General features: G+C 45.7%; 1 protein-coding gene across 1 annotated transcript in view; it reads right to left on the reverse strand.

The window, feature by feature from the left end:
• Positions 1-210: 210 nt before the first annotated feature.
• Positions 211-26,224, reverse strand: part of RUBCN (rubicon autophagy regulator) — a 100,914-nt gene continuing 74,900 nt past the window's right edge. The window contains exons 18-22 of the mRNA XM_063916533.1: positions 11,826-12,064; positions 11,624-11,685; positions 4,876-5,029; positions 4,211-4,301; positions 211-3,818 (exon numbers count right to left, since the gene is read on the reverse strand). Of these exons, the coding sequence (XP_063772603.1) occupies positions 3,658-3,818; positions 4,211-4,301; positions 4,876-5,029; positions 11,624-11,685; positions 11,826-12,064 (707 nt within the window). The 3' untranslated portion in view covers positions 211-3,657. The remainder of the gene's footprint in view (positions 3,819-4,210; positions 4,302-4,875; positions 5,030-11,623; positions 11,686-11,825; positions 12,065-26,224) is intronic.

Here is a 26,224-nt window from a genome sequence, read left to right on the forward strand (position 1 = left end):
CACCCACACACACATCGGTAAGTGTGTAGGGCCCTTTAGTGTGCCTTGAGGCCAGAGGTCGGGAATGCCTGGATAACTGTACGATCTGTTATATGGTGCTAATAGTTTTTTGTTTTTGTTTTTTTTAAACTGGAACACAATTTATGTATTGATTTCTATTTCTATTTTAAATAATTCAATAAAAATCTGGAGTTAAAACAAACTTTCAGCTTTCCTTTTTACAATGGTTTCTTTTATTTAGGACGAATTGCAATTATTTTGTGCAACAGACAATGAGGCATCATAATACAATTGGAACAATTAGTATTTACAGCGTTATCACAACACATTTACAGTGTACAGGTTTCAGTCACTATTATGACCGAGTTATTGGTATATTTAGCTGAAGCCTACAGCAGTGCCTCATACAGTATTTATCTTGATAAGACTGTGCCGTCAGGGTGAGCAAAATAAACACCCTGTGCAGACAACAACCTTCTCATGAATACACCATACACAAACATTGGTTGTTAGTGGTCCTTTACACTTCATTTTACAAGCTGTTGCTACTAAATGAACTAATGCCGGGTCCACATTAGAATGACCGCTAATCTTGACGATAGTTGCCATGGACCATGCAAGATTGCCTGTATACACTGCACAATGTAATGAACGACATCTCTTTCCATCCTTCATTACAATGCATCAGGTCGCACAGGGTATCTTCTGCTTGGCCATGCAGCATGACCTGCCAGAAGTTGTCGCATGTGACCTGCGGGAGCGGGCAATCAGGCATACACACTAGGCAATATGCACGACTTGTTGTTCAGTTATGGAAAATCGTGCCAATATCGATCTAGTGTGTACCAGGCCTAAGGGTATTATCAATGCAAAAACATGTAACAATGTCTATGCTTTGCTTTTGCTGGCCAGCATTTTGCTTGTGGCAACACCTTAAAGACAGCATGCAGCAGAACTTACAGCTCAGTTGCATATGCTTTAATAATATTAATAATGAATAAAATTAGAGGAGCAATAAAACTTGTGGAGTGAAGACAGCTGCCAGATTAGTGTAAACCTGGGTTTCTGTAAGTGCCAATCAATAGAATGAAGGTAGTAAAGCAGAAAGCGCACATTCAGCATCTAAAGGGGGGGTACTCACGGAGCGATATTCTAAGCAATCTGACTAGATTGCTTAGAATATTGGCATGATCGCTCAGTGTGTAGCCCCCTCAGCGATAGCGATGCGCGGCCCCGCACATCGCTATTGCTGCTGCTAGATTGGCCTGCATGCAGGCCAATCTAGCGGGTCGCTCACTTCACCCGCTGGGTGAAATGAGCGGCCCCCCCGTCTCCCCCCGCACGCTCAGCACACATCGCGCTGTGCTGAGCGGCAGGAGAGATGTGTGCTGAGCGGTACGCTCAGCACACATCTCTCCTGCATCGGCCCGTGGGTACTGGGCTTAACACTGGGTTGTAAATCAGTCATCAGGTACCCCACAATAAGTGCATAATTCACAGGTAGCAGATCAGGAACAAAGGTGCATTAATAAAAGGAGACACTGAGCACGTAGTAATGAAAGTAAACAGATGACAGGCTTTACAATTTGTGACAAAATGAAAATGCGTGTAAAAATGCTGTTAAACGTGTCTTACTATGATAAGCTGAGTCTGCACTGAAATGATCTTAAAACAAATCCGTAAAATCAGCACAGGAAAAAAAGATCAGTGCCACAAACATAACACAATCCTACTCCAAGCAGCTAACTTGTAGGCATAGCTTGAATCTTAAATGATGTTGTTCAAGATAGCACAAAGAAGTCACCGGCAGACTATTCTCACGAATAGATGAATGTATAAGTGTATTTGGCTTCTACTTCAATTTTAAACATTAAAGTTGCAACAAAGCAGTCTTTCTATACACGTACAAAAAAACTGCTGAAAGAGAATCCACAGTGAATGCAGCCATTTTGTTGGAATAATGGCTGCACGGTAAAGTTATTTATTCCTTATTAATATTGGTTGTGAGCCAAAAATTACTGCCTCAGCTGTTCAGCGTGCACGCTACCAGATTAAAGAGTACTTTAGACACTCCATAGTCCTTATCTAAGGAATTCTAGATGCTAAAAGTTAACAAAGCCACGGTAGGCTTTCATTAGCATGGAGCAGATAAATGACGTGTTTTGCTCATGTATATCTGTCTGTACAGTGATGAGCTGCTCAAAGGTCTGAATTTCATGAACTTCAACAGCTCTGCACTGAAACCTTCACACCAACAACAGTCAGTCCAGCGTGGGTGCAGAGAGGAGTGCCAAGAAGTACAAGCACAGGAGAGTGTCCAAGAGCTGCCATGTCAGATAGGATATGTTTAGAACACTCCACCTGTGCTTTGCATACATTCTTTTTCTGTGTCATTTAGGGACAAACTGTCCTCGTTGAGGCTCCAGCTAAATGAACCACCTTAAATGCTGATTAAGAAAGTGCATATAGTTAAATAACATAAAATATATATGAATAATAGACAATAAATGTTACTCAAACCTTTGGACGGGACAAATCAATACTGTGATTGGGCATACAATCAGTTAGTACATTAGTGCAATACAGCAGGACATGGTCACGTGACCCAATGACCACATAGTAATGTCAATTCAATCTTGTTAGCTATTTGTTTCCCTTTAACATGAAAAGTGAAACCTCCAGTTATTTCCCCCCCCCCCCCCAGTTATTTAATGATTACTGTACCACTAGGGTTTACTACAGGTTTAGGTAATGAGCTAGAACTCCCAGCATGCACTGCCAAAAGCAGCCTGGATAAGCATAAAGGGAACTGAAGCTGAAAGGCAAAATACACAACCACAGATTACCTATACCTGCTGTAACGCATCGCCACTTCCCAGACAAAATTCATGCTGCCGATTATTATTTCAATATTATTTCTAGTTGTGCTCTACATCAAAGAGCTTGAACAGGCCACACCCCACTTGCTCACCTGAAATTATCCATAATGTGCTAAAAGAAAGAGAAACCTAATATTTCTTGGCAACAATGGACTTGTATAACTATCAGTGGAGTTTCACATAATCTCGGATCTTGTAACACAGTTATGATGGAAGGGAAGATCATAACCTGATTTGGCCACACACTTGCAGGATCCCATCGGGCCCTACATGACTGCAATAATCAATCCAAAACTTGACATAATATATTATTTACTTGGACAATAAAAGGCTGCCACATCTGAACCGCGAGTTAAACTATATTTTGCTTGCCAGAAACAAATAAAACTGAAATAACTGAGTAATCCCAATGAGATGTAGTCAATCCCAGCACTCGGCATGCAGACGGTCAGAATCCAGTCAGCAGAATCCCAACGGATTGTACTGGGGTCAAGGTTAGGTCAGCGAGAGGGGAGGATTAGGTTTATGATTACAAAATTTACCAAAGTCTGTCTGGATTCCCCTGCCGGGATTCAGACAGTCGGCATGCTGAGCACCGGATATTGTACCCAACCCATCACAATAACTTGAAAGCAGCAAATGTACTTTGGGAGTAGCCTTTCAATGAACCTCTTGCTGGAAGAACCCAAGCTGCAGTGTAATGTGGCTCATAATGCTTCCTAGTGGCCATGGGAATTACAACATACACTTCACTCCCCTTATTGTTACTTAAACACATTCAATCAGCATTCCTCTCCTGTGACGTTTCCTCCTCCTCTTGTTCAGAATTGTAGGACTCAAGGCTCTGTCTGGCCATTTGATCCCTCCTTGCCCGTAAACGTTCACACTTTGGGCAGTGGTCAGAGCGGAAGCAGTATCTGTGATAACAGGCCTTGCAATCTGTCGGAGAGAGAAAAATTTAGAGTTGTAACATATAGGGGGAGATTTATCAAACCTTGGAGAAATATAAAGTGGAGAAGTTGCCCATAGCAACCAATTAGCCTCTAGCTGTCATTTCACAGTCACTGCTAGAAAAATGACATCTCGAAGCAAACTGGTTGCTATGGGCAGCTTCTCCACTTTATACACTTAGAACTGCAATGATTTCAGTATTAGGGACATGGGAGCCACCTACGAATGACAGTCTACAGACTGCAAACAAATCATTCTTAAGGAAGTTTCACAGTTTCGCTCATTTATCCCTGCACTGTATAGTGTACCTTGTGCTTACACTCTAATAGGATACACCAACAGATTTATATGGCAAGGTAGCGGTTTCTGCTGGAACATACCTTCACATCTTCGACACTTCACTAACTCGAATGGGAAAATGATGTCTTCATTCTGACAGAACTCACATATGAAGCCCTTGGCCTGGCACAGCTATAGAGCAAGAACATAAGTAGGCAGTGATCTAATAGGCAGTAATAGAACATTAGTGCACAACATCGTTAAACATTATTGAAAACTAAAATGTGGACTTATGGTGGGTAAACACTGGCCGTTATATCGGGTGTTCTACTGAACGGCCGATATATCGCGGGTCTGTCGGACAGTTTGTACGAACGGTACGTCTGAACGCCGTTGTTCGTTCACAAACATATTGCGTCAGCACTGCAGCACAGCCGATGACATCGTTGTGCGTGAGCTGACCGCCCTTACACATGCTGCACTAGCCGGCGGTGATTGACTGCCGAACTGGGCGGGCGCATGTAAACGCCCGCCCACTTCATGATGTCAGTCCCGACGGATCGGGCAGTGTTTGACATACACAATGCTAAACACACTGCCAGGTCTGTCTATAGATATATCTGCTAGTGTGTACCCAGCATTAGATGCAGTTGATCAGAACTATATGGCTCTTTCTAAAGCTTTTGAAGTGCAGTAGGCACTGGTCTACACAATTGTAATGATAATTGCACCTTAAGAAAATGTTCTTTATTTTGTAGATACTTACCATGCATTTATCCACATGCAAGGTTCCCAGCCTTACTAATTCCTTCAATCGTGGAGCCAATTCCCCCTTCTTTATGGCAGCGAGATCATTTAAGGAGAAGAGATGGAGGTCTTCCGTAAGGTGTCCGGGCACACTGTCATATAATTCCAGTATGCTATGTAAAAAACAAGAATATGATGGAACTTTAGATACAATATGAAGTACAACAATGCTGCATAACACAAATATAAAAAAAATTATATTTCTATCTTTAACCTATTATCTTAAAATACACCATGCAGTACAGATTAAAACACAGAAAACATGGTATCAAAGCATAAATAACAAATGCAACAGGACGCCAAAGCATAAGTATATAGCATAAATACCAAACAATACCACACCACAGACTGGGTAGGACAAATAACAGGGGCAAGTGTAGGAAAACAAGCTGATAATAACAGGCGCATATAGAGGTTACTCGCGGATGGGAATCAATTCAGTACTCAGTAATCCTGTACCCAATGTATGGGCAAACAAAGTCAGAGCCAATGGAAGGGGAGAAGGACAGAAGGGAGTGGGAGCGGAGCAGAGGTGAAGGGCCCTACATGTATATGCTTACATTCTAAGGGAATGTTGTAAACAGAGGATGAACTATGAATGGTAGATGGAGGAGGGGTTAGATGACTGGTACACTTTAATAAAAAGGTAGGTTTCAAGGAGGATTTCAAACTGGGGAGATTGGTGGTTAGTCTGACTGGCCGAGGGAGTTCTATAGGATGGGGGCGGCTTGATCGACATCTTCGAGGCAAGCATGAGAGGAAGTGACCAGGATGGAAGTGAGGCCATGGTCAGAAGATAGCAGAGAGGGCTGGCAGGGAGTGTGAACAGAGATGAGGTTAGAGGTCTAGGGATGGGAGGAGTTGATTAAGGCTTTGTACATGAGGGCGAGTCATCTGAATTGGGTTCTTAGTGGTTTAGGGTTCCGGAGAAGCAGGAAACAGAGGTAAATGCAGAAAAGTAGCAACTGCATAAGTAGGGGTTAAACTAGGACTCGACAAAGCCTGTGGCCAGGTTGCCATGACGACCAAATTCTGCTGCCTGGCAACCAGGTTATGCAGGGAGGGAGAAAGCAGATCCTCACCAGCCCCAGCAGAGATTTGTGGGCGTGTATGGATTTTGGTGGCCATTTCATACACAGTAGTGCATGTGCGGAGTGTGGATCTCTGTTTGTGCCGACTGCTGTGCCTGTCCATCCTGGCCTGCGTCAACTCCTCCTGTCCGTCCCAGCCTGCGCTGTCTGTTTCCAAACTGTGGCTGCACAGAGCTCTCCAGTAAGAGGGTCTATGCGTGACCCGGGATTACGGCTTCGGAGGTGGTAGTGATGTGGCCATAGGGTGGGGGAGATTGTGCGCTCAAAGGGTGGCTGAGGAGGGGTGATTTGCCTGAGGGTCCCCCCTTAGCTGTGTGGCCATGAGGGATGGATGCCCACTGCGGTTAGCTGTGAAATAATGTGTCCCTGGTTGGGGTGGGGGGGATAGGGCACAAATGGAGGTTGGATGTGAAGCACCCCTTGCAAGAAGGTCTGAACTTCATGCAGTATAGCCAACTTCTTTTGGAAGAAGATTGAAAAAGCCAAAATTGGAACCTTAATGGATCCCAGACGTAAGCCTTGATCCACTCCAGCCTGCAGGAAACAAAGAAATCTTCAAAAGTGAAAAATCGGCAGATGGATATGTGCATTCCTCACACCAGGAGACGTATCTCCGCTAGATATTATTATAGTGTTTTGACATCACAGGTTTTCTGGCTTACATCATAGTGGCAATGACCTTTTTGGAAAGTCCCTTGTGAGCTAGACTGTTCCGCTCAACTTCCATGCCGTCAAACGAAGCCGCCGGAAGTCTGGGTAGACGTACGGGCCTTGTTGTTGAAGATCTCTTCTGAGTGGTAGAGGCCAAGGGTCTCCGACGGACATGTCCAGAAGATCCGCGTACCACTCTCTCTGGGGCCAATCCGGGCAAGCAGAATTGCTTGTACTCCTTGATGCCGGATCCTCTTAAGCGCCTTTGGGATCAACGGAATCAGAGGAAATATGTAGACCAGCTGGTAAGGCCAAGACGACGTCAGTGCACCCACTGCGCACGCCTGAGGGTCTCTGGTTCGCGAGCAATAGGAGCGAAGTTTCTTTTTGAGGCGAGACGACATCATGTCGATCTGGGGGCAACCCCACCGGTCGATGATCTGTTAAAACAATTGAGAATATAGGCCCCTGTGTGGAGATTGTGGCGACTCAAGAAGTCCACTTCCCAATCGTCCACTCCCAGAATGAAGACTGCGGACAGTGCTAGCGCATTTCTTTCCACCCAGAGGAGTATTCTTGATACTTCTCGCATGCAGGCCCTGCTTTTTGTCCCTCCTTGTCGATTGATGTAGGCCACAGCCATTGCGTTGTCCGACTTTACCTGGATTGCTTGATCTCAGAGCAGAAGGAAGGCCTGAGTCAGGGCATTGTAGATAGTCCGAAGTTCCAGGATGTTGATCGGAAGTAGGGCCTCTTGGGCAGACCACCTGCCCTGGAACTTCACCCCTTGGGCGACAGCCCCCCATCCTCTCAGACTCGCATCCGTCATGAGGAGAATCCAATCCTGAATTCCGAAGCATCGACCTACCTGGAAATTGGGAGAATGCAGCCACCACAGGAGTGAAATCCTGGCCTGGGTGACAGTTGAATCACCCAGTGCATCTGAAGATGGGAACCGGACCACTTGTTCAGGATGTCCAGTTGAAAGGGTCTGGCATAGAACCGTCCATACAGGATGGCCTCGGAACGAGGCTACCATCTTTCCCAACAATCTTATGCAAAGATGAATGGAAACTCGAGTCGGTCGGAGAACCATGCAAACCATTTCCTGGACAGTTCTCACTTTGTCCTCTGGGAGGAAGACTTTCTGTGCTACAGTATCCAGTAGCATTCCCAGAAACAGGAGCCGCTGAGATGGCTCCAGGTGGGACTTCTGTAAATTGAGGATCCACCCGTGGTGTGACAGAAGGTGTATAGTGCGATCTATATGGAGCAGTAGGAGCTCCCTGGAACTCACTTTTATCAGGAGATCGTCCAGGTAAGGGACCACGTTGACCCCCTGGACCCTGAGCTGGAACATCATTTCCGCCATCACCTTTGTGAATACCCTCGGAGCTGTAGATAGGCCAAAAGGTAACACCTGGAACTGTTAGTGATCGTTCAGCAAGGCGAACCTCAGATAGGCCTGCTAAGGAGACCAAATTGGGATATGAAGGTAGGCGTCTTTGATATCCAGGGACACTAGGAATTCCTGACGTTCCAGGCCTGCGATCACTGCTCTAAAAGATTCCATCTTGAATTTGAAAACCTTTAGGTAAGGATTCAAGGACTTCAGATCCAAAATTGGCCTCACAGACCCGTCTGGTTTTGGCACAACGAACAGACTGAAGTAGTAACCTTGTCCTTGCTGTTGCAGAGGTACTACAACAATGACTTGGGACTGGACCAACTTTGCGATGGCCTGTAGTAGCGTAACACATATTTTCCAAAGCTGGTAAGCTTGATTTGAAAAATGGTTGGGGAGGAGCACCATCGAACTCCAGCTTGTAACCCTGAGAAATAAGGTCCCTTACCCAGGTGTCCTGGCAGGAACTTTCCCAGATGTGGCTGAAGTGACGTAACCGGGCTGCCACCTCGAGATCCTCCCAGGGTGGGCGGGCACAGTCATGCTGAGGTCTTTGCGGAAGCTGAACTGGTGTTCTGTTCTTGAGAGCTGGCAACGGCTGGTTTCTTAGGTGCCTCTAGCTGCATTTGATGCACCTCTGGCCCTAGATCGAAATCTGGAGGACCGGGTAGGTACGTCTAGCAGGCGGAGTCCCCGAGGGAGCAGCTTTGGAATCCACGCGTCCAATTAGCCTCCGAAGAGCCATTCACCTGTAAAGGGAAGAGATTCCACACTGCGTTTGGAGTCAGCGTCTGCAATCCACTGACGCAACCATATGGCTCTGCATGCTGACACAGCCATAGCAGTGGTTCTAGCATTAATATTGCCAATCACTTTTAGGGAGGCACAAAGGACTCTTGCCGTGTCCTGAATGTGTTTTAGGAAAGTCACCGTAGTAACTAGGGTCATGTCACCCGAGAGACCCTTCTGAATTTGAGTAGCCAAGGAGTGAATTGCTTGTGTCATCCAGCAACCTGCAATGACCGGTCTTTGAGATACACCTGCCGCAATGTAGATAGATTTCAGTGTGGCCTCAATTTTCCTATCCCCAGAGTCCTTTACCGTAAAGGAGCCCGGAGCCGGAAGTACAGCCTTCTTTTTAGAGAGGAGAGAGACCGATATCTACAGCCGGAGATTCTTGCCAGAACTTTCTACACTCAGAGGCAAAGGGGAATGTTTGCAAAAACTGTTTTGACACCTGATATTTCTTATCTGGATTCTTCCAGGCTAGCTTAAATAAGTCATCTAATTCTTTAGAATCAGGAAATGTGACAGTCAGTCTGTCTTGAGGGAGGAAAAACAACTGCTGATTTGAAGCGTCCTCTAGGGGTAGCTTTAGCACATCCCTTATAGCTAAAACGAGGGGTTCAATACCCTGTGTAGGAGTGGAATCCCCACCTATGGGATCCACATCATCCTGTATATCATAATCAGGATCAGCAGCCCTGGCAGCTAGATCTGCTAGTGCTTTTTGCAGTTCTTGTGTTTTGTTGGCATTTGCAGTTAGTTGAGATGACATATCAGACATCATAGTTTTGATAGCCCCCAGCCAGGTGGGCTCGTGACTCTCCCCCTCATTGTCCTCAGCTTGTTGTGAGGACAGACTACACTGCTCACATAATATGGAACCAGATGAAAGAGGGGAGAATCTGGCATTACATACACTGCATAACTTTTGTTTTACCATAATGAAATACACAATACACATACAACACAGACTGATTACAATGCAAGCCTGCCCTATTGCATGTGAGAGGAGACACAGAGGAAGAGAGGACACCAGCGCACCCAACGCTGCAGAGCCCCAGTGAGGCTGTCAGCATTTTTACATAACAGTGAGAACAGCTTATACAATGTAATTCCTTCAGAGGAATAATATCTGTGCACAAATAGCGGCTCTCCCCCTAATCCACACCCTGTACCAGTGATCCAGCGTGTAAGTCTGGAGGAGCTGTGTGATGCGGCTGCTGCTTATGCAGAGGAAGGCGCCAAAATACAGCGGAGCCCGCTCTGATATAGCTCCACCCCCCGTAATGGCGCCGGAGCTACATAGATATATTTATACTGGCCCTGTCTCCTAACCATGTTGTAGCCTCACATGAATGTTTGTTACAGCCATCGCTAGCCAGTCTCACGCAGGGGCTACAGCGGGGTCCCCCCAGGAGGGACCCATATGCCTCAGCCTCACCCGCGCTTCTGCCGCACCAAGAACCGGGGGACCCCTCTAGCGAGGTCCCCGGTGTGTACTCACCACCGACGATCACCTTCATGCAGTGTTAGGGGTGTGCGGCGGGCTGCGGTTGCGACAGCCAAGGCGCAGTGCCTCGCTGAACAAACAACCCCTCAGGACGGTGGTCCTGCAGCGGGGAAGCGGCTCTGCACCTCGCGTGGCCGGCGACCGTCCCCTCCCCTAACTCCCACGGTGCAGGTATGCTGTTGCCCAAATAGCATACCGAAATAAACAAAAGTTTAAAAGAAAATTAAGGAAAACTCTGGAGCTAGCAGAGTGTGCAACCTCTCCTGAGGGCACTTTTTTCTAAACTGCCTGTAGGAGGGGGCATAGAGGGGAGTAGCCAGCACACCCAGTGGAAGAAATTTAAAGTGCACTGGCTCCTTTGGACCCCGTCTATACCCATCGTACTAATGTGTCTCCAATATCCGTTATGGATGCTAGAGAAATTTTGATATGGAGCCCACTAAGGTCTATTTATGCCCCAGGGGATAGGTTAAAGAGAGATAGACCAAAGGAGGAGGAAGAGTGTAGGATCAAGTTGCAAAGTGGAGGGGGAAGGCAGGTAAAGGTGGATGTGGACTCCTTCCCTGCAGGTGGGAGAGAAGGCAATAAGAGTGGGGATGCAGATGCAAGAGGATACTGGCAAGGGGCTGGATAGAAAAGATTGCTGTAGATAGCTTCAATTTTACTAGTGAAGTGGGTGGTAAGGTACAGGACAGAGAGGAAGTGGGAAATGCATCAGAGGAGGGAGTGCAAGGCAGCAAACAGGTGGTATGCATTAGAAGACTGGGTGGAGAGGACAGTATGATTGTTTAATATGAGACAGAAGAGTTGTAGAAAGCAAGCAGGAACTTAAAATGAAGGTAGTCAGCATAAATGTGTGATTTTATCCATTAGCGTTCAGCTGTCTGGAAGCATTTCTGAAGGTATTGTCTAAGTGCCAGGGTTGAGGAGCTGCCCAGCGAAGGCTGAGAGTGATGGCAGGAGCAGAGAGTTAAGATCAGTGAGGAAGATTGAGTTGTAAAATGAAACAGCTTGGTCACCGCAGAAAAGGGCGGAGAAGGGAGAAAGGATGGTGTCCAAAAGAGGAGAAGGGCAGGGTCAATAACAGCACAGCTGTGCTTGGCGAATGCAACCATGAGAGGAGAAGTTGATGTGAATCAAGTGAGAAAGAAAGGGAGAAAATGGTCAGAGAGAGGATGGAGAAGTGAGAGAGTGGGTTTACTTCACAAGTTATCACCATCTGTATCTATGGAAAAGCACTCAACGCTTTAAAGGCAAGTCTCACCTTTTAGCCAGTCTGCAAGTTTTGAACATATTTTTCAAATGCACTAGCTGGATTCTTAAGAGCTGTAAAAATAAACAATGAACAGCCTCTATTAAGACAGACAACGATGTAGCCTATATTACATGTGCAACATTCTTGCCTATTCCTCTCAAATGTCTGTCTAGGTTATAACTGTATCATACTAGCATGAAGTGACACCTACCCGGACTTGCTCCAGAGCCTTCACTTTTCGGTACATAGCATTGTTGATATCATGCAGGTTGAAAAGTGGATCACTCCAAATCTTGGTGAGAAGGTCCTTGGAGAAGTTACTAACATAATATTTGCTGAAGTCCCATTTCCGCAGAATGCGCCCGGGAATAACAGATTGGGCGTTCTCATGGCAGCATTGGCAAAAATACTTACCCAAGTACTCACAGTACCGGAGCCTTTTAATGTAATCTGACAAGAGAAACATAAGTAAATAATAAATCAGAGGTTTTTGAATGCTGTCCTCATCAAGTCAAAAAAGGTGGTGTTCTAAAGGCAGACAATAGTGAAAGTATACTTTCCAATCGTCCTAATATTTGTGGGTCAGGCCCAAATAGCTAGCTGAAAAAGGGGTGGAGACTTGACCAAAAGTCAGGCCAGATTGGGGAGGGATATAGGTGGATCTGGGCAGGGTATATTCTGTCCTGATTAGGCATGTGTAAATGTTGGGAGGTATGGACTATGGTGAAAGGATAACAGGATTTCTTTTTGACACAATAAAGCTATAAATTATTCATATAAATCATTTATGGGGTGTACACCTAAATAATTATAGTACTGACATCCAATTTATATGATCATAAGTATATTAGGAGTTATAAATACAGTGACGTCATAGCAAGGGAATCTAGACAACTGTCTAATTAATTTGTGTGCGTCTATTTGTATAAAAGGTAACTGCAATTACAATCAATTGTGTCTGATAATGGAAAATAGAATACAGCAATCACAATGGGTGATACAATGCAAATAAAATAGGATTTTAATTACCCACCGGTAAATCCTTTTCTCGTAGTCCATAAGGGATACTGGGGACAACTTAGTACGATGGGGTATAGATGGGGTCCAGAGGAGCCAGTGCACTTTAAATTTCTTCAACAGGGTGTGCTGGCTCCTCCCCACTATGCCCTCCCACACAGCTCAGTCTAGGAAAACTGTGCCCAAAGGAGATGGACATACTTGAGAGGAGGAACATAACAATACAACTAGTGGTAAAATAAACGAACCAGCACACCAACATCAAACATACTAGCAACAGCTAGTGAACCATAGAACAGCAACAGCTGTGTAACGAACATCACACAAGAACTAAACTTGCAGGAAGTCGAAGCACAGAGGTGGGCGCCCAGTATCCCTTATGGGCTACGAGAAAAGGATTTACCAGTCGGTAATTAAAATCCTATTTTCTCCATCATCCATGAGGGATACTGGGGACAACTCAGTACGATGGGGACGTCCCAAAGCTCCAAGAACGGGTGGGAACATGCTGAGACGCCTGTAACAACATATGTCCAAATTGGACATCCTCTGTAGCCAGGGTATCAAACCTGTAAAACTTGACAAACGTGTTTGTCCCTGACCAGGTAGCGACGAAACACCCCGGGCAGCAACCCAGGAAGAACCCACAGACCTGGTGGAGTGGGCCATGACAGACAGAGGAATAGGCAAGACCGCCGAAGCGTAGGCCTGCTGAAGAGTAAGCCTAATCCAACGGGCAATGGACTGCTTAGAAGCAGTATGACCCTTTTCGAGATCATCATATAGCACAAAGAGGGAATCCGATTTTCGAACCGCAGCAGTCCTCTTGGCATAAATCCTCAGGGCTCGTACCACATCCAAGGACTCCGGAATAGAGGAAGTGGCCGAGGTGCCGAAACCACAATGGTCTGATTCAAGTGGAATGCAGAAACCGTTGTCGAGTCCTGAGTTCCGCTCTGTCCACATGAAAGACCAGGTAGCGACTTCTACAGGACAAAGCTCTGAGCTCTGAAACGCGCCTAGTGGAAGCCAAAGCTAACAGCATAACAGTCTTCCACGTAAAGTACTTGTCCTCCACTGACAGAGGTTCAAACCAATAGGACTGGAGAAAGGACAACACCACATTTAGATCCCAAGGTGCCGTGGGCAGCTGGAAGCTGGATGGGAAGGACACCCTGCAGGAATGTCTGAACTGCAAAGCAGTCAATCTCTTCTGAAAGAAAATGGACAAGGCAGAGATATGAACTTTTTTATGGAGCCCAACCGTAGGCCCATATCCACACCAGCCTGTAAGAAACGCAGAAACCATCCCAGGTTGAAGTCTGCAGAAAGATATTTTTGGCCCTCACACCAGGAGACATATCTTTTCCAAATATGGTGGTAATGCTTCGACGTGACAGCCTTCCTGTCTTGAATCATGGTGGTAATAACCGTACCCGGAATTCCCTTTTCAGCTAGAAGGTTCAGCTCAACCGCCATGCCGTTAAACAAAGCTGCCATAAGTCCAGATAGACGAACGGCCCTTGCTGAAGAAGATCCTCCCTTATTGCTAGGGGCCAGGGATCTCCTATGGCCATGGCCAGAAGATCCAATACCAAGCTCTCCGAGGCCAGTCGGGGGCAATGAGAATTGCCTGAACTCCCTCTCTCCTGATTCTTTTTAGAACCCTGGGGAGCAACGGAATCGGAGGAAACAGGCACACCAGCTGGTAAACCCATGGAGTCGTCAGCACAACCACTGCTAGAGGGTCCCTCGTCCTGGAACAATAGCACTGAAGCTTGTTGTTGAGACGAGAGGCCATCAGATCGATCTGTGGACAGCCCTACAGATCTGTTATCAGTTGAAACACCTGAGGGTGGAGAACTCACTCTCCTGAGTGGCGGTCACGACGACTTAAAAGTCCACCTCCCAGTTGTCCACACCTGGAATGAATATGGCCGAAACCGCCCTTGCATTCCTTTCGACCCAGAGTAGAATCTTGGATACCTCCCGCATGCAGGTCCTGCTCTTCGTCCCTCCTTGCCGATTGATGTAAGCCACAGCCATGGCATTGTCTGATTGAATGGCTTGACCTTGGAGCAGATGAGAAGCCTGCAGCAGAGGATTGTATATCACTCTGAGTTCCAGTATGTTTATAAGAAGGCAGGTTCCGAGGCTTGACCACCACGCCTGAAACTGTGCCCCTTGGGTAACAGCTCCCCAGCCCCAAAGGCTTGCGTCCGTGGTCAAGAGAATCCAATCCTGGATCCCAAAACTCCGCCCCTCCAAGCGGTTGGAGGGCTGCAACCACCATAGGAGAGAAATCCTGGCCTGTGGTGAGAGACATATGACCTGGTGCATTTGTATGTGCGAATCAGACCACTTTTTCAGGAGATCCAGTTGGAAGGTCCTCGCATGGAATCTGCCAAATTGAATGGCCTCGAAGGAGGCCACCATATTTCCCCAACAGACGGGTGCAAAGATGGACAGAGACCCTGTTTGGATGCAGAACAGCCCGAACCAACTCCTGAAGCGCCTTCGCTTTGTCTGCAGAAAGGAAGACCTTCTGAGCCACTGTGTCCAAGACCATTCCGAGGAACTGGAGACGCTGGGTTGGCACCAGGTGGGATTTTTGAAAATTCAGAATCCAACCGTGGCGTGACAACAGGGACATGGTGTGGCAGATGCTGTCTAGCAGAAGTTCCCTTGATGTGGGTTTGATCACCAGATCGTCCAGGTAGGGGACAATGTTTACTCCCTTAATCCTGAGTTGGAACATCATTTCCGCCATCACCTTGGTGAAGACCCTTGGGGCTGTGGAGAGGCCAAAGGGCAGCGCCTGGAACTGGTAGTGTTCCTCCAACAGGGCAAACCTGAGGTAGGCCTGATGAGGCGGCATTTTTGGAATATGGAGGTAAGCATTATTTATATCTAGAGAGACCAAGAACTCCCCCCTCCTCCGGACCTGAGATAACTGCTCTCAGAGACTCCATTTTGAACCGAAAAACCCACAGATACAGGTTTAACGAGTTTAGATTCAAAATGGGCCTCACTGAACGGTCCGGTTTTGGTACCACGAAAAGGCTGGAATAGTATCCCTCGCCTTGTTGCTGAAGTGACACAGGAACAATGACCTGGGTCTGAGCCAATTTTTGAATGGCCTCTTATTTAAATGAGGAGGAAGTCTGTGACCGATTGAAAAAAAAATTAAGATTAATAAGTCACCTGGTCCCGACAGTATTCACCCAAGGGTTCTCATGGAGCGACATTCCGAACTAGCAAGACTTCTATTTTTAATCTTCAGTGATTCACTTACATCAGGCATGGTTCCCAAAGACTGGCGTATAGTGTAAGTAGTGCCGATTTTCAAAAAGGGAAGTAAAGCTGAACCAGGCAATTATAGACCAGTTAGTCTTATATCTATAGTGGGGGAAGTACTAGAAAGCATTCTTAGGGATAGTATACAGAAGTTCCTTGAAGCCAAAAAGGTTATTATCAGAAACCAACATGGATTTGTGAAGGATAGATCGTGTCAAACAAACTTACTAGGCTTTTACGAAACAGTTAGTGCGAACCTTGATCAGGTTAAGGTGGTGGATGTAATCTTTTTAGACTCTGCTAGAGCTTTCGACACAGTGCCGCACATGTCATTTATCTACAAGTTACAAGAACTGGGGCTAGGGAGCACAATATGCACTTGGGTTAGTAATTGGTTAGATAATAAGGAGCAGCGCGTTGTGGTGAATGGAACTTTTTCAAATTGGACTGTAGTACTAAGTGGTGTGCCACAAGGGTCTGTACTTGGACCACTATTGTTCAACATTTTCATTAACAATCTAGCAGAAGGTCTAGAGAGCATGGTGTAAATTTCTGCAGACGATACCAAACTATGTAAGGTTATAAACTCGGAGGGAGATACTGTGTCTCTCCAGATCAACTTAGTTAAACTGTAATCATGGGCAGCAAAATGGAGAAGGAGTATCAATACAGACAAGTGCAAGGTAATGCACCTTGGTAGCAAGAACAAAAGTAACACCTACATACTAAATGGGGTGATTTTAGGGGACTCCGTACTGGAAAAAGACTTAGGTGTTCACATAGATAACAAACTTAGCAGCAGTACCCAATGTAGGATAGCAGCAAAAAAAGCCAAACAAGGTACTAGCATGCATAAAGAGGGGTATTGATGCAAGGGATGAGAGTGTTATACTCCCACTATACAAATCCCTAGTGAGGCCCCATCTGGAATACTGCGCACAATTTTGGGCACCATGCTACAAAAAGGATATCCTGGAACTATAAAAGGTTCAGAGGAGGACGACCAAACTCATTAAGGGGATGGAGACATTGGAATACCAGGAAAGACTTGCAAGTCCTGGCATGTTTACATTGGAAAAGAGGAGACTAAGTGGGGAAATTATCAACATTTATAAATATTTAAGGGGACAATACTCGGAGCTTGCGGGGGATCTGTTTTTGGTAAGATCAACACAGAAGACACGTGGACACTCATTTAAGTTAGAGGAGAGGAGAGGAGATTCCGCACACAGAGGCAAAAAGGTTTTTTCACAGTAAAGACAATACGAGATTGGAATTCCCTGCCTGAGAGAGTAGTATTGGCAGACTCGGTCAATACTTTTAAGAATGGCTAGATAAATTCCTAATGGATAAGGATATACAGGGTTATTGTACATAGGTCAGGCACTATAGTTATAATAAAATGAGGAAAAAACACAACACAACGGCCGACTTTATCAACAGTTAAAATTAGTCCTGAAAATAATACAGTGTAAGAGAACACAAACAGGTTGAACTTGATGGACAAACTTTTCTCAACCTCAGAAACTCTGTAAACTATGTAATGTGAGGCGTATGGTTTCTGAAGCTGGTAAACCAGACTTAAAAACCCTGTGAGGCGGAGAACTTTGGAACTCCAGTTTGTAGTCCTGGGAGATCAGGTCTTTTACCCAGGCATCCTGGCAGGAGTCGTTCCAGACAGAGCTGAAGAATCTCAGACGAGCTCCCACCCTGAGATCCCCCTGGAGCAGAGGGATACAGTCATGCGGACGGCTTTGAGGTAACAGAGCGAACGCTCTGGTCCTGAGAACCAGTGGTGGCAGGTTTACGTTAGTTACCTCTGGAGCCTCATGCCACCTCTCGCCTTACCCTTAAAAGCACGCTGTCCGAAAGGACTGCAGTGACGGTCCACTGTAAAAACGTAAAGCCGGCGGAGCAGCAGAGGGAAGGTACGTGGACTTTCCGGCAGTAGCCTTCAAAATCCAGGTATCCAATTCATCACCAAACAGCCACTCACCTGTGAAGGGCAAGGCTTCCACACTCCTTTTAGATTCCGCGTCCATCACCCACTGATGCTACCAAACCGCTCTGCGTGCAGAAACCACCATGGTAGAGGTACGGGCATTTATAATGCCAATAACTTTGATGGTATCACAGAGGAAGCGGATAGACTCTTGGATGTGCTGAATCAGTGTTACCATATCAGCCAGGGACTTGTCCCCAGTAAGGCCCTCTTGGAGGGCACCAGCCCAAGTATGTATGGTGTGGGTCACCCAACAACCTGCAATAACAGGTCTGCTGCAACATAAATAGATTTCAAGGTTGTCTCTATTTTCCTGTCTGCGGGCTCCTTTAAAGCAGTAGCCCTGGAACCGGCAGTACTGTCTTTTATGGAAGGAGTGACACTTATGCATCAACCGCAGGGGAAGTTTCCCAGACCTTGCGTCCCTCAGAGGCAAACTGTGGCCACCCATTTCTTTGATACTTGGAATTTCTTGTCAGGAGATGCTCATAGCTCCCTGAAAAGGTCATCCAGTTCCTTTGAGTCAAGAAATGTGACCAGCACCTTTTTCTGTGCAGAGAAAAAGGATTGCTGCACATCTGTCTCATTCCCAGGAATATTAAGGACATCCCTTATAGCAATGATAAGCGAGTCTATACCTTGTGCAGCAGAGGAAACACCTAATTCAGCATTAGATTCTAGCTCATCCCCCTCTTCCACTTCTGGCACCTCCTCCTCGGATTCTGAGAGGATATCAGGTAACCCATTTTATGGGGTAATAGATTTTTCAGAGGGGAAACACGTCTGCTGTCTGCCCTATTTTTTGCTAGAGCAGCCATAGACTGTTGTAACTGCTGCCTTTCCTGTGTGGCAGTAGTTAATTCATTAGACATGTCAGCCATCATAGCTTTAATAGAGATGAGCCAAGCAGGCTCCTGCAATTCACCCCTTAAAGCCCCACTACCTTGTGAAGGCTGACTGCAATGTTCACACATGAGACAAATCTGCAGGGGAGGGGGAAAACCTGGTGTGACAAATAGTGCACACAACTGTTTTCACCATGCTGACAAAGGACATTTACATTCACACACATACACAGAGACATAGGTACAAGGGGATACGGTCATTAGGTCGACCACACTTAGGTCGACAGTCAGGTAGATCACTATTGGTCGACATGCAATAGGTCGACATGGTCACTAGGTCGACATTGGTTTTTCACATTTTTTTTAAAAATTCTAGAACTTTTTCATACTTTACGATCCACGTGGACTACGATTGGGAATAGTAACCTTGCCTGAAGTATGGCTAGCAAAGCGAGGGGACACGTGCACAAATTGGGGTTCCCAGTCACTTTACAAAGAAAACGACACCCAAAAAAGTTTTTAAAAAACTCATGACGACCTTTTTCCATGTCGATGTTGTTCATGTCGACCTAATGACCCATACCAGGTACAAGCATGCCTGCTTTCCAGCCCAGTATGTGTGGAGACACTCAGAGGGGAGGAACCAGCACAAAGCCTAAAATGAACAATTATACAGTTATAAGAGACAATTTGGTGTATAGTGCTTGAGGAGCCTAATATAAGTGTCCCACAGCGGGCTCACCCCCTTAACTACACCCCTATACAAGTGTCTGGCCGTGGGGATCACTTGGAGGTGGCAGTCCTGCAGCAGCGCTGTGAGTGCAGGAAATGGCACCAGGACGCCGCTGGTCCTGCACTGAGGAAGCTCCGCCCCATGTAATGGCGCTGGAGCTATAAATACATTTATATAGGTTGAGTCTCCCTTATCCAAAATGCTTGGCACCAGAAGTATTTTGGATATCGGATTTTTCCATATTCTGGAATAATTGAATACCATAATGAGATATTGTGGCAATGGGACCCAAGTTTAAGCATAGAATGTATTTATGTTTCATAAACACCTTACACACACAGCCTGAAGATAATTTTAGCCAATATTTTTAATAACTTTGTGCATTAGACAAAGTGTGTGTACATTCACACAATTCATTTATGTTTCATATACACCTTATACACACAGCCTGAAGGTCATTTAATACAATTTTTTTAATAACTTTATGTATTAAATAAAGTTTGTGTACATTGAGCCATCAGAAAACAAAGGTTTCACTATCTCACTCAAAAAATTCTGTATTTCGGAATATTTGGATATGGGATACTCAACCTGTACTGCCAAATGTCCCAAATGAGTGTAAAATATACGTTATGTAAGAACTTACCATTGATAACGGTATTTCTCCTAAGTCCACAGGATCCACAGGATAACATTGGGATATGATGGAGCGACAGCAGATTGGCACCAAACGGTCAAAGCTTTTCGGCCTCCCAGCATGCAACGGGCCCGTCCATATATCTCCGCATCCTGGCTCAGGCAAATCAGTTGTTTTTCCAATGCTCAAGGCAGGAGCATCATAGAGAGCCCTAATCAGGTAAGAAGAACACACATGTAAACCCTTCCGTACAAGAAGGAAGAGGTTCGTGATTGAAAGGATCCTCAAATCAGGTGCGTCAGGGTGGGATCCCTGTGGACTTAGGAGAAATACCGTTATCAATGGTAAGTTCTTACCATAACGTATATTTCTCCGGCAGGATCCACAAGTTATCCACAGAAGAACATTGGGATGTCCCAAAGCAATTTAGTGGTGGAGACGCTCCTGATTGGACAGGAGAATCCTTTGCCCGAATTCAGCGTCCTGAGAGACAAAAGGTTTCAACGGCATAATGTCTAATGAATATGTTAATGGTAGACCATGCGGCTGCCTTACATATCTGTTCTGCTGAAGCACCACGTTGTGCTGCCCATGATGGACGTACCTTACAAGTAGAGTGAGCAAAGATGTTATCCGGAACAGGGAGATCAGCTTGAGAATATGCTCCTGAAATCATCATCCGAAGCCACCTTTCCAGTGGCTGCTTATCAGCAGGCAATCCTCTCTTGTGAAATCCAAAGAGAACAAAGAGAGAGAATCTGTCTTTCTGATAGCACTGGTACGATCTACGTAGATCCTTAAGGCACGGACTACGTCCAACGATGCATCTGCAGAAGAATAGTCCGGCCCTTGGAAAGCCGGGACTACAATTTCTTTGTTAAGGTGGAATTTAGACACCACCTTAGGAAGATACCCAGATTTAGTTCTGAGAACTGCTCCATCTGGATAAGAAAATCAGAAAATGGAGGACGACATAACAATGGTGGTCATTCCGAGTTGTTCGCTCGTTATTTCTTTGTCGCAACGGAGCGATTAGTCGCTAATGCGCAATGTCCGCAGTGCGACTGCGCCAAGTAAATTTGCTATGCAGTTAGGTATTTTACTCACGGCATTACGAGGTTTTTTCTTCGTTCTGGTGATCGTAATGTGATTGACAGGAAGTGGGTGTTTCTGGGCAGAAACTGGCCGTTTTATGGGTGTGTGCGAAAAAACGCTACCGTTTCTGGGAAAAACGCGGGAGTGGCTGGAGAAACGGAGGAGTGTCTGGCCGAACGCTGGGTGTGTTTGTGACGTCAAACCAGGAACGAAACTGACTGAACTGATCGCAGTTGCCGAGTAAGTGTGGAGCTACTCAGATACTGCTAAGAAGTGTCTATTCGCAATTTTGCTAATCTTTCGTTCGCAATTTTGATAAGCTAAGATTCACTCCCAGTAGGCGGTGGCTTAGCGTGTGCAAAGCTGCTAAAAGCAGCTTGCGAGCGAACAACTCGGAATGAGGGCCAATGCCCCTAAATCTGAAACCCTTCTAGCGGAAGCCATGGCCAGTAGAAAGAGAACTTTAGCTGTCAACCATTTAAGATCCACTCTTTTAAGTGGCTCAAATGGGGCAACTTGAAGGGCTTTTAAAACTAAACTTAAATCCCAAGGCACTGTGTAGGAGTAACAAAAGGAGGTTGAATGCGCAGCATTCCCTGGAAAAAAAGTGCGCACATCCTGTAGGTTAGCAATTTTCATTTGGAACCATACAGTCAGCGCTGACACTTGCACTCTCAAGGAGGCCACCCTTAAACCTTTATCCATTCCTGCCTAAAGGAATGCTAGGCTTCTGGAAACTCTGAAACACCTAGGGTCAAATTTCCGGTCACTGCACCATTGAATATAGGCTTGCCATATTCGTTGATAAATGTGAGCTGAGGAAGGTTTCCTTGCTCTGAGCATTGTTTGAATTACATGTTGTGAGAGAGTCCTCTTGATTTTGGGATAGGGATCTTAAGAGCCACGCCGTCAAAGACAGTCGATCCAGATGTCTGTGATAACAAGGCCCTTGAATCAGTAGATCTGGACGTTGAGGGAGTAGGAATCGACATCCTTTGCAGATCTGTGTACCAATGTCTTCTGGGCCAAGCCGGAGCTATTAGTCTCACGACACCCTTTCCTTGTTTTACCTTTCTCACCACCCTGGGTAACAGGGTGATGGGAGGAAACACATAGGCCAGATGAAAGTCCCATCTTACCGATGGGGCATCCACAAAGATCGCTTTGGGATCCTTTGTTCTTGACCCGTATGCGGGAACTTGGTTGTTCTGACGGGACGCCATGAGATCTATCTCTGGCAACCCCCATCTGTCGACCAGGGTCTGGAAGACCTCCGGGTGTAGAGCCCATTTGTTTGCATGAATGGTGTGTCGACTGAGAAAATCCACTTCCCAGTTTAGGACTCCTGGAATGAACACGGCAGACAAGGTTGGAAGATAAAGTTCTGCCCACTTTAACGTGTTACTTCCCTCCTTCATTGCTTTCTGGCTGCGAGTTCCTCCCTGATGGTTGAAGTACGTTACTGCCGTCGCATTGTCCGAGCGGATCTGAACCGATTTTCACTGAAGAAAGTCCTTTGCCTGAATCAGCACAATGTATATGGCTCGGAGTTCCAATATATTTATTGGCAGGCAACTTTCTTCCTTGGTCAAATGCCCCTGGAAACAAATCCTTCCTGACACAGCTCCCCAGCCCTGAAGGCTGGCATCAGTTGTCAGAATTTCCCAATCTGATATCCAAAAGGGTCTCCCTTTGTCCAGATGGGATGTCTGTAGTCACCAGGCTAATGATCTCCTTACTTCCAGAGTAAGGACCATAGTCTGCGTTTTTATTGTCTGATGAAAACTATTCCATTTGGTAAGGATCAGATGTTGCAGAGGCCTCGAATGGAACTGAGCATTCTCTACCATGTCGAATGTTGACACCATCAATCCCATCACACACATTGCTGCGTGAATGGATACTTTTTCGACTGTGTAGCAGCTCCTGAATCCTTAACTGAACTTTGGATATTTTGTCCAGAGGTAAAAGTTACTCTGAAGGCTAGAATCCAATACAGCCCCCAAGTGAGTCATCCTTTGTGACGGAACCAGAGACGTTTTTGCCCAATTTATGAGCCAACCGTGCTTCTGCAGAAACTCTATTGTCTGTTGCAGATGACACAGAAGCAATTCCTGAGACTGCCAGGATTAAAAGATCATCGAGGTATGGAAAATTTCTTATCCCCTGCTGGCGGAGATAAGCTGCCATTACTACCAGAATTTTGGTAAATACTCTGGGGACTGTGGCCAATCCGAACGGTAGAGCCTGGAACTGAAAATTATGTTGGAGGATAGCGAACCTGAGAGAACACTGATGGGACAGGGCTATAGGAACATGTAGGTAAACATCCTGGATATCCAGGGACACTATAAAATCCCCTGGCTCCATGGGCAATATAATGGAACGCAAAGTCTCCATTTGAAACCGAGGCACCTACAGTAAATGTACTTGTTCAACATTTTTAGATTGAGTATGGGCCGGAACGACCCATTTGGCTTCTGGACTAGACTCGTTGTGCACGAGGAACTGGAATGATTACTCCTGACTGAAGCAGTTTCTGAACTACCTCTTGCAAAGTCCTGGCATTCGTCTCTTCCAAAGACGGGCTGGTACAAAAAACAACAACCGTGAGATACCGCTTCTTGCAACCAGGCATCTGTGGTAGATTGCTGCCAGATCTGTGCAAATTGAAGAAGTCAGCCTCCCACCCTGGGGTCCCCCAGGTGGAGGCCAGCACCATCAGGCTGATGGCTTATCTTCTGTTTTAGAAGCCGGTCCTCTGTTAGCCCAATGCTTTTTAGTCTTACCAGACCTGTTGTATTGGGACTGTTTGCCATCACCTTTTCCTTTTGCTTTTCCTTGAGACCGAAAGGGCCTAAAAGCTGGAATTTTAGGCTTGAATTTGTATGTGGAAGGTGTCAAAGTCAAAAAATATAGCGACCTATGATGCCTTGTACTAACCCCATGCACTTGCCCGCTGCACATGCACATTCTCTCCCGTGCGTGCGCATATTCGCAGTTGCGTGACGGCGCCTCCACGGTCGTGCGCTCAGGCCCGTGGTATGTGCATTTACGGTAGAGTTTGTGTGCGTCTGGCAGGCGACTCGATCGTTACATAGTTAATCTAAATAGTGTATTTTATAGGTTATGATCCCCTTAATAATATCTGTAAGTATGATTAGTGTAACTGGTTCAGGGACAAAGGAATTCCTCTTTGCATGATACGAAGGGTCAGACAGGGTCTGAGCGGTGGTGTTTAGTACCTAACCGAAGAGTATTTTATTAGAAACATTACGGTGTTGGTTAGGAAGAGATCGGTCGCTCCAGCGTATAGTTATGTTTAAAAGAACTTTATGGACTTTAAAAGTATTTGCTGTTTATTACACATGCAGGGGGAATCCAGAGGATACCTCCCACCTGAGCAGTTTGAAATAGTCACAGCCCACCTGTTCAAACAAACCTATGACCTTTGGTTATAATGCGAAGACAGATTCCTGTGTCCAATGAACAATAAGATTGTGGGGCCCTTTGTAGTGTACTGTACTTTGTGTATATAAGAAAAGCCAGCCTGGGCCAGCTCAATCTACTCTCCACAAAAGGTTTTCATCATTGACTAACTAGAGAGCTGGTTTCCAGGACTGTGCAGCGATCATTCCCCAGTGTGTACGTTTTTCTCTGTGACCAACTTAATCTCTGTCTGTATTTGCCATACTCTCTCTCTCTCTGTTATTGTTTAAGATTAAGACGCTATTGTATATTTATGTCCAGTTATCCTGTTTAGGTGTTTCATGTTAGTGCTGTAGTGTGTAAGCTGTGAACTGTATTTTTCCCTTTTTACATAGCTAAATCTCGTTAGTAAAGGTGTTGGAACCTCAGCAAGGTGTCTGTTTCTCTAGCTAGTACAAAGGGTTTCTGAGTATCTCAATCACTCAAACAGCTTGCTTAAATATCCAGGTTAACCAGTGGTATATCATTACAGTATCTCAATACTAAGACTTACAGTATAATCATACTCTGTGTTTAAGGTTTAAAAGGTTATTATCTGTGTGTACGCTCGCTGTGTGTATTGCGTACACTCAGCGCAGCATTTGTACGTAACTTGCGTGCCACGTGCGAGGTCTTTGTACGCAAATAGCGTACGGAGTGCGTAGCACGTGCACGTGGTTTAGCGGCCATTACGGCTTAAAGGTATTAGTAAATAGCTTGTGTTAAAAGGTAGAAAACTGACTCTATCAAAGGAAACTTTACTTTCTTGGAGTCTGCTTCTGACTCCAAAATACTGGTTAACTCTTTGCCAAAAAGAATATCTCCAGTAAAGGGTAAAGACTCCATTACCTTTTTGGATTCTGAATCAGCTTTCCATGTACGTAGCCAAACTACTCTGCGAGCAGCTACTGCTGAGGCCGATGCCTGAGAGGCAATTGTACCCATATCCAATGCTGCTTCTTCCACAAACATTGCAGCCTGTTTGATATGTGCAACATGGGATTTTTGCTCTCTAGATGCCATTGAAAATACCCCTTCCAATGCATCCGCCCAGGCAGCCACTGCTTTAGCCTCCAGGCTGAAGCCGTGGCGGGTCTTATAATTGCCCCAGACAGGGAATAAATGTTTTTTAGAAAACCATCCACTCTCCTATCATGACATCATTTAATGATGTTGAAGGCAGAAGTAATGTAGATTTTCGCACTAATTGAATAACATGCGTATCTACTGTGGGGGCCATCTCCCTCTTTAAACAGTCCCCAGCCGGAAGAGGATAATTGGAATTCCATTTCCTAGGAATTCTATATTTCTTACTGGGCGTACCTCAAGCCTCTTCCATAATTTCCATCAGCTGATCTGACCCAGGAAACTCAGTCTTAACTGTTTGGGACGTTTAAACAAAGGTGCCTTGGATTTTAACACAGGCTCTGCTGATTATTCTAAGGATAGAATGGCTTTCGTTGCATTAATTAACTCAGATATGTCTACTGAGCTGAGACCTTCTTCCTCGTCTTCG

The sequence above is a fragment of the Pseudophryne corroboree genome, chromosome 4, assembly GCF_028390025.1.
Source record: "Pseudophryne corroboree isolate aPseCor3 chromosome 4, aPseCor3.hap2, whole genome shotgun sequence".
NCBI lineage: Eukaryota > Metazoa > Chordata > Amphibia > Anura > Myobatrachidae > Pseudophryne > Pseudophryne corroboree.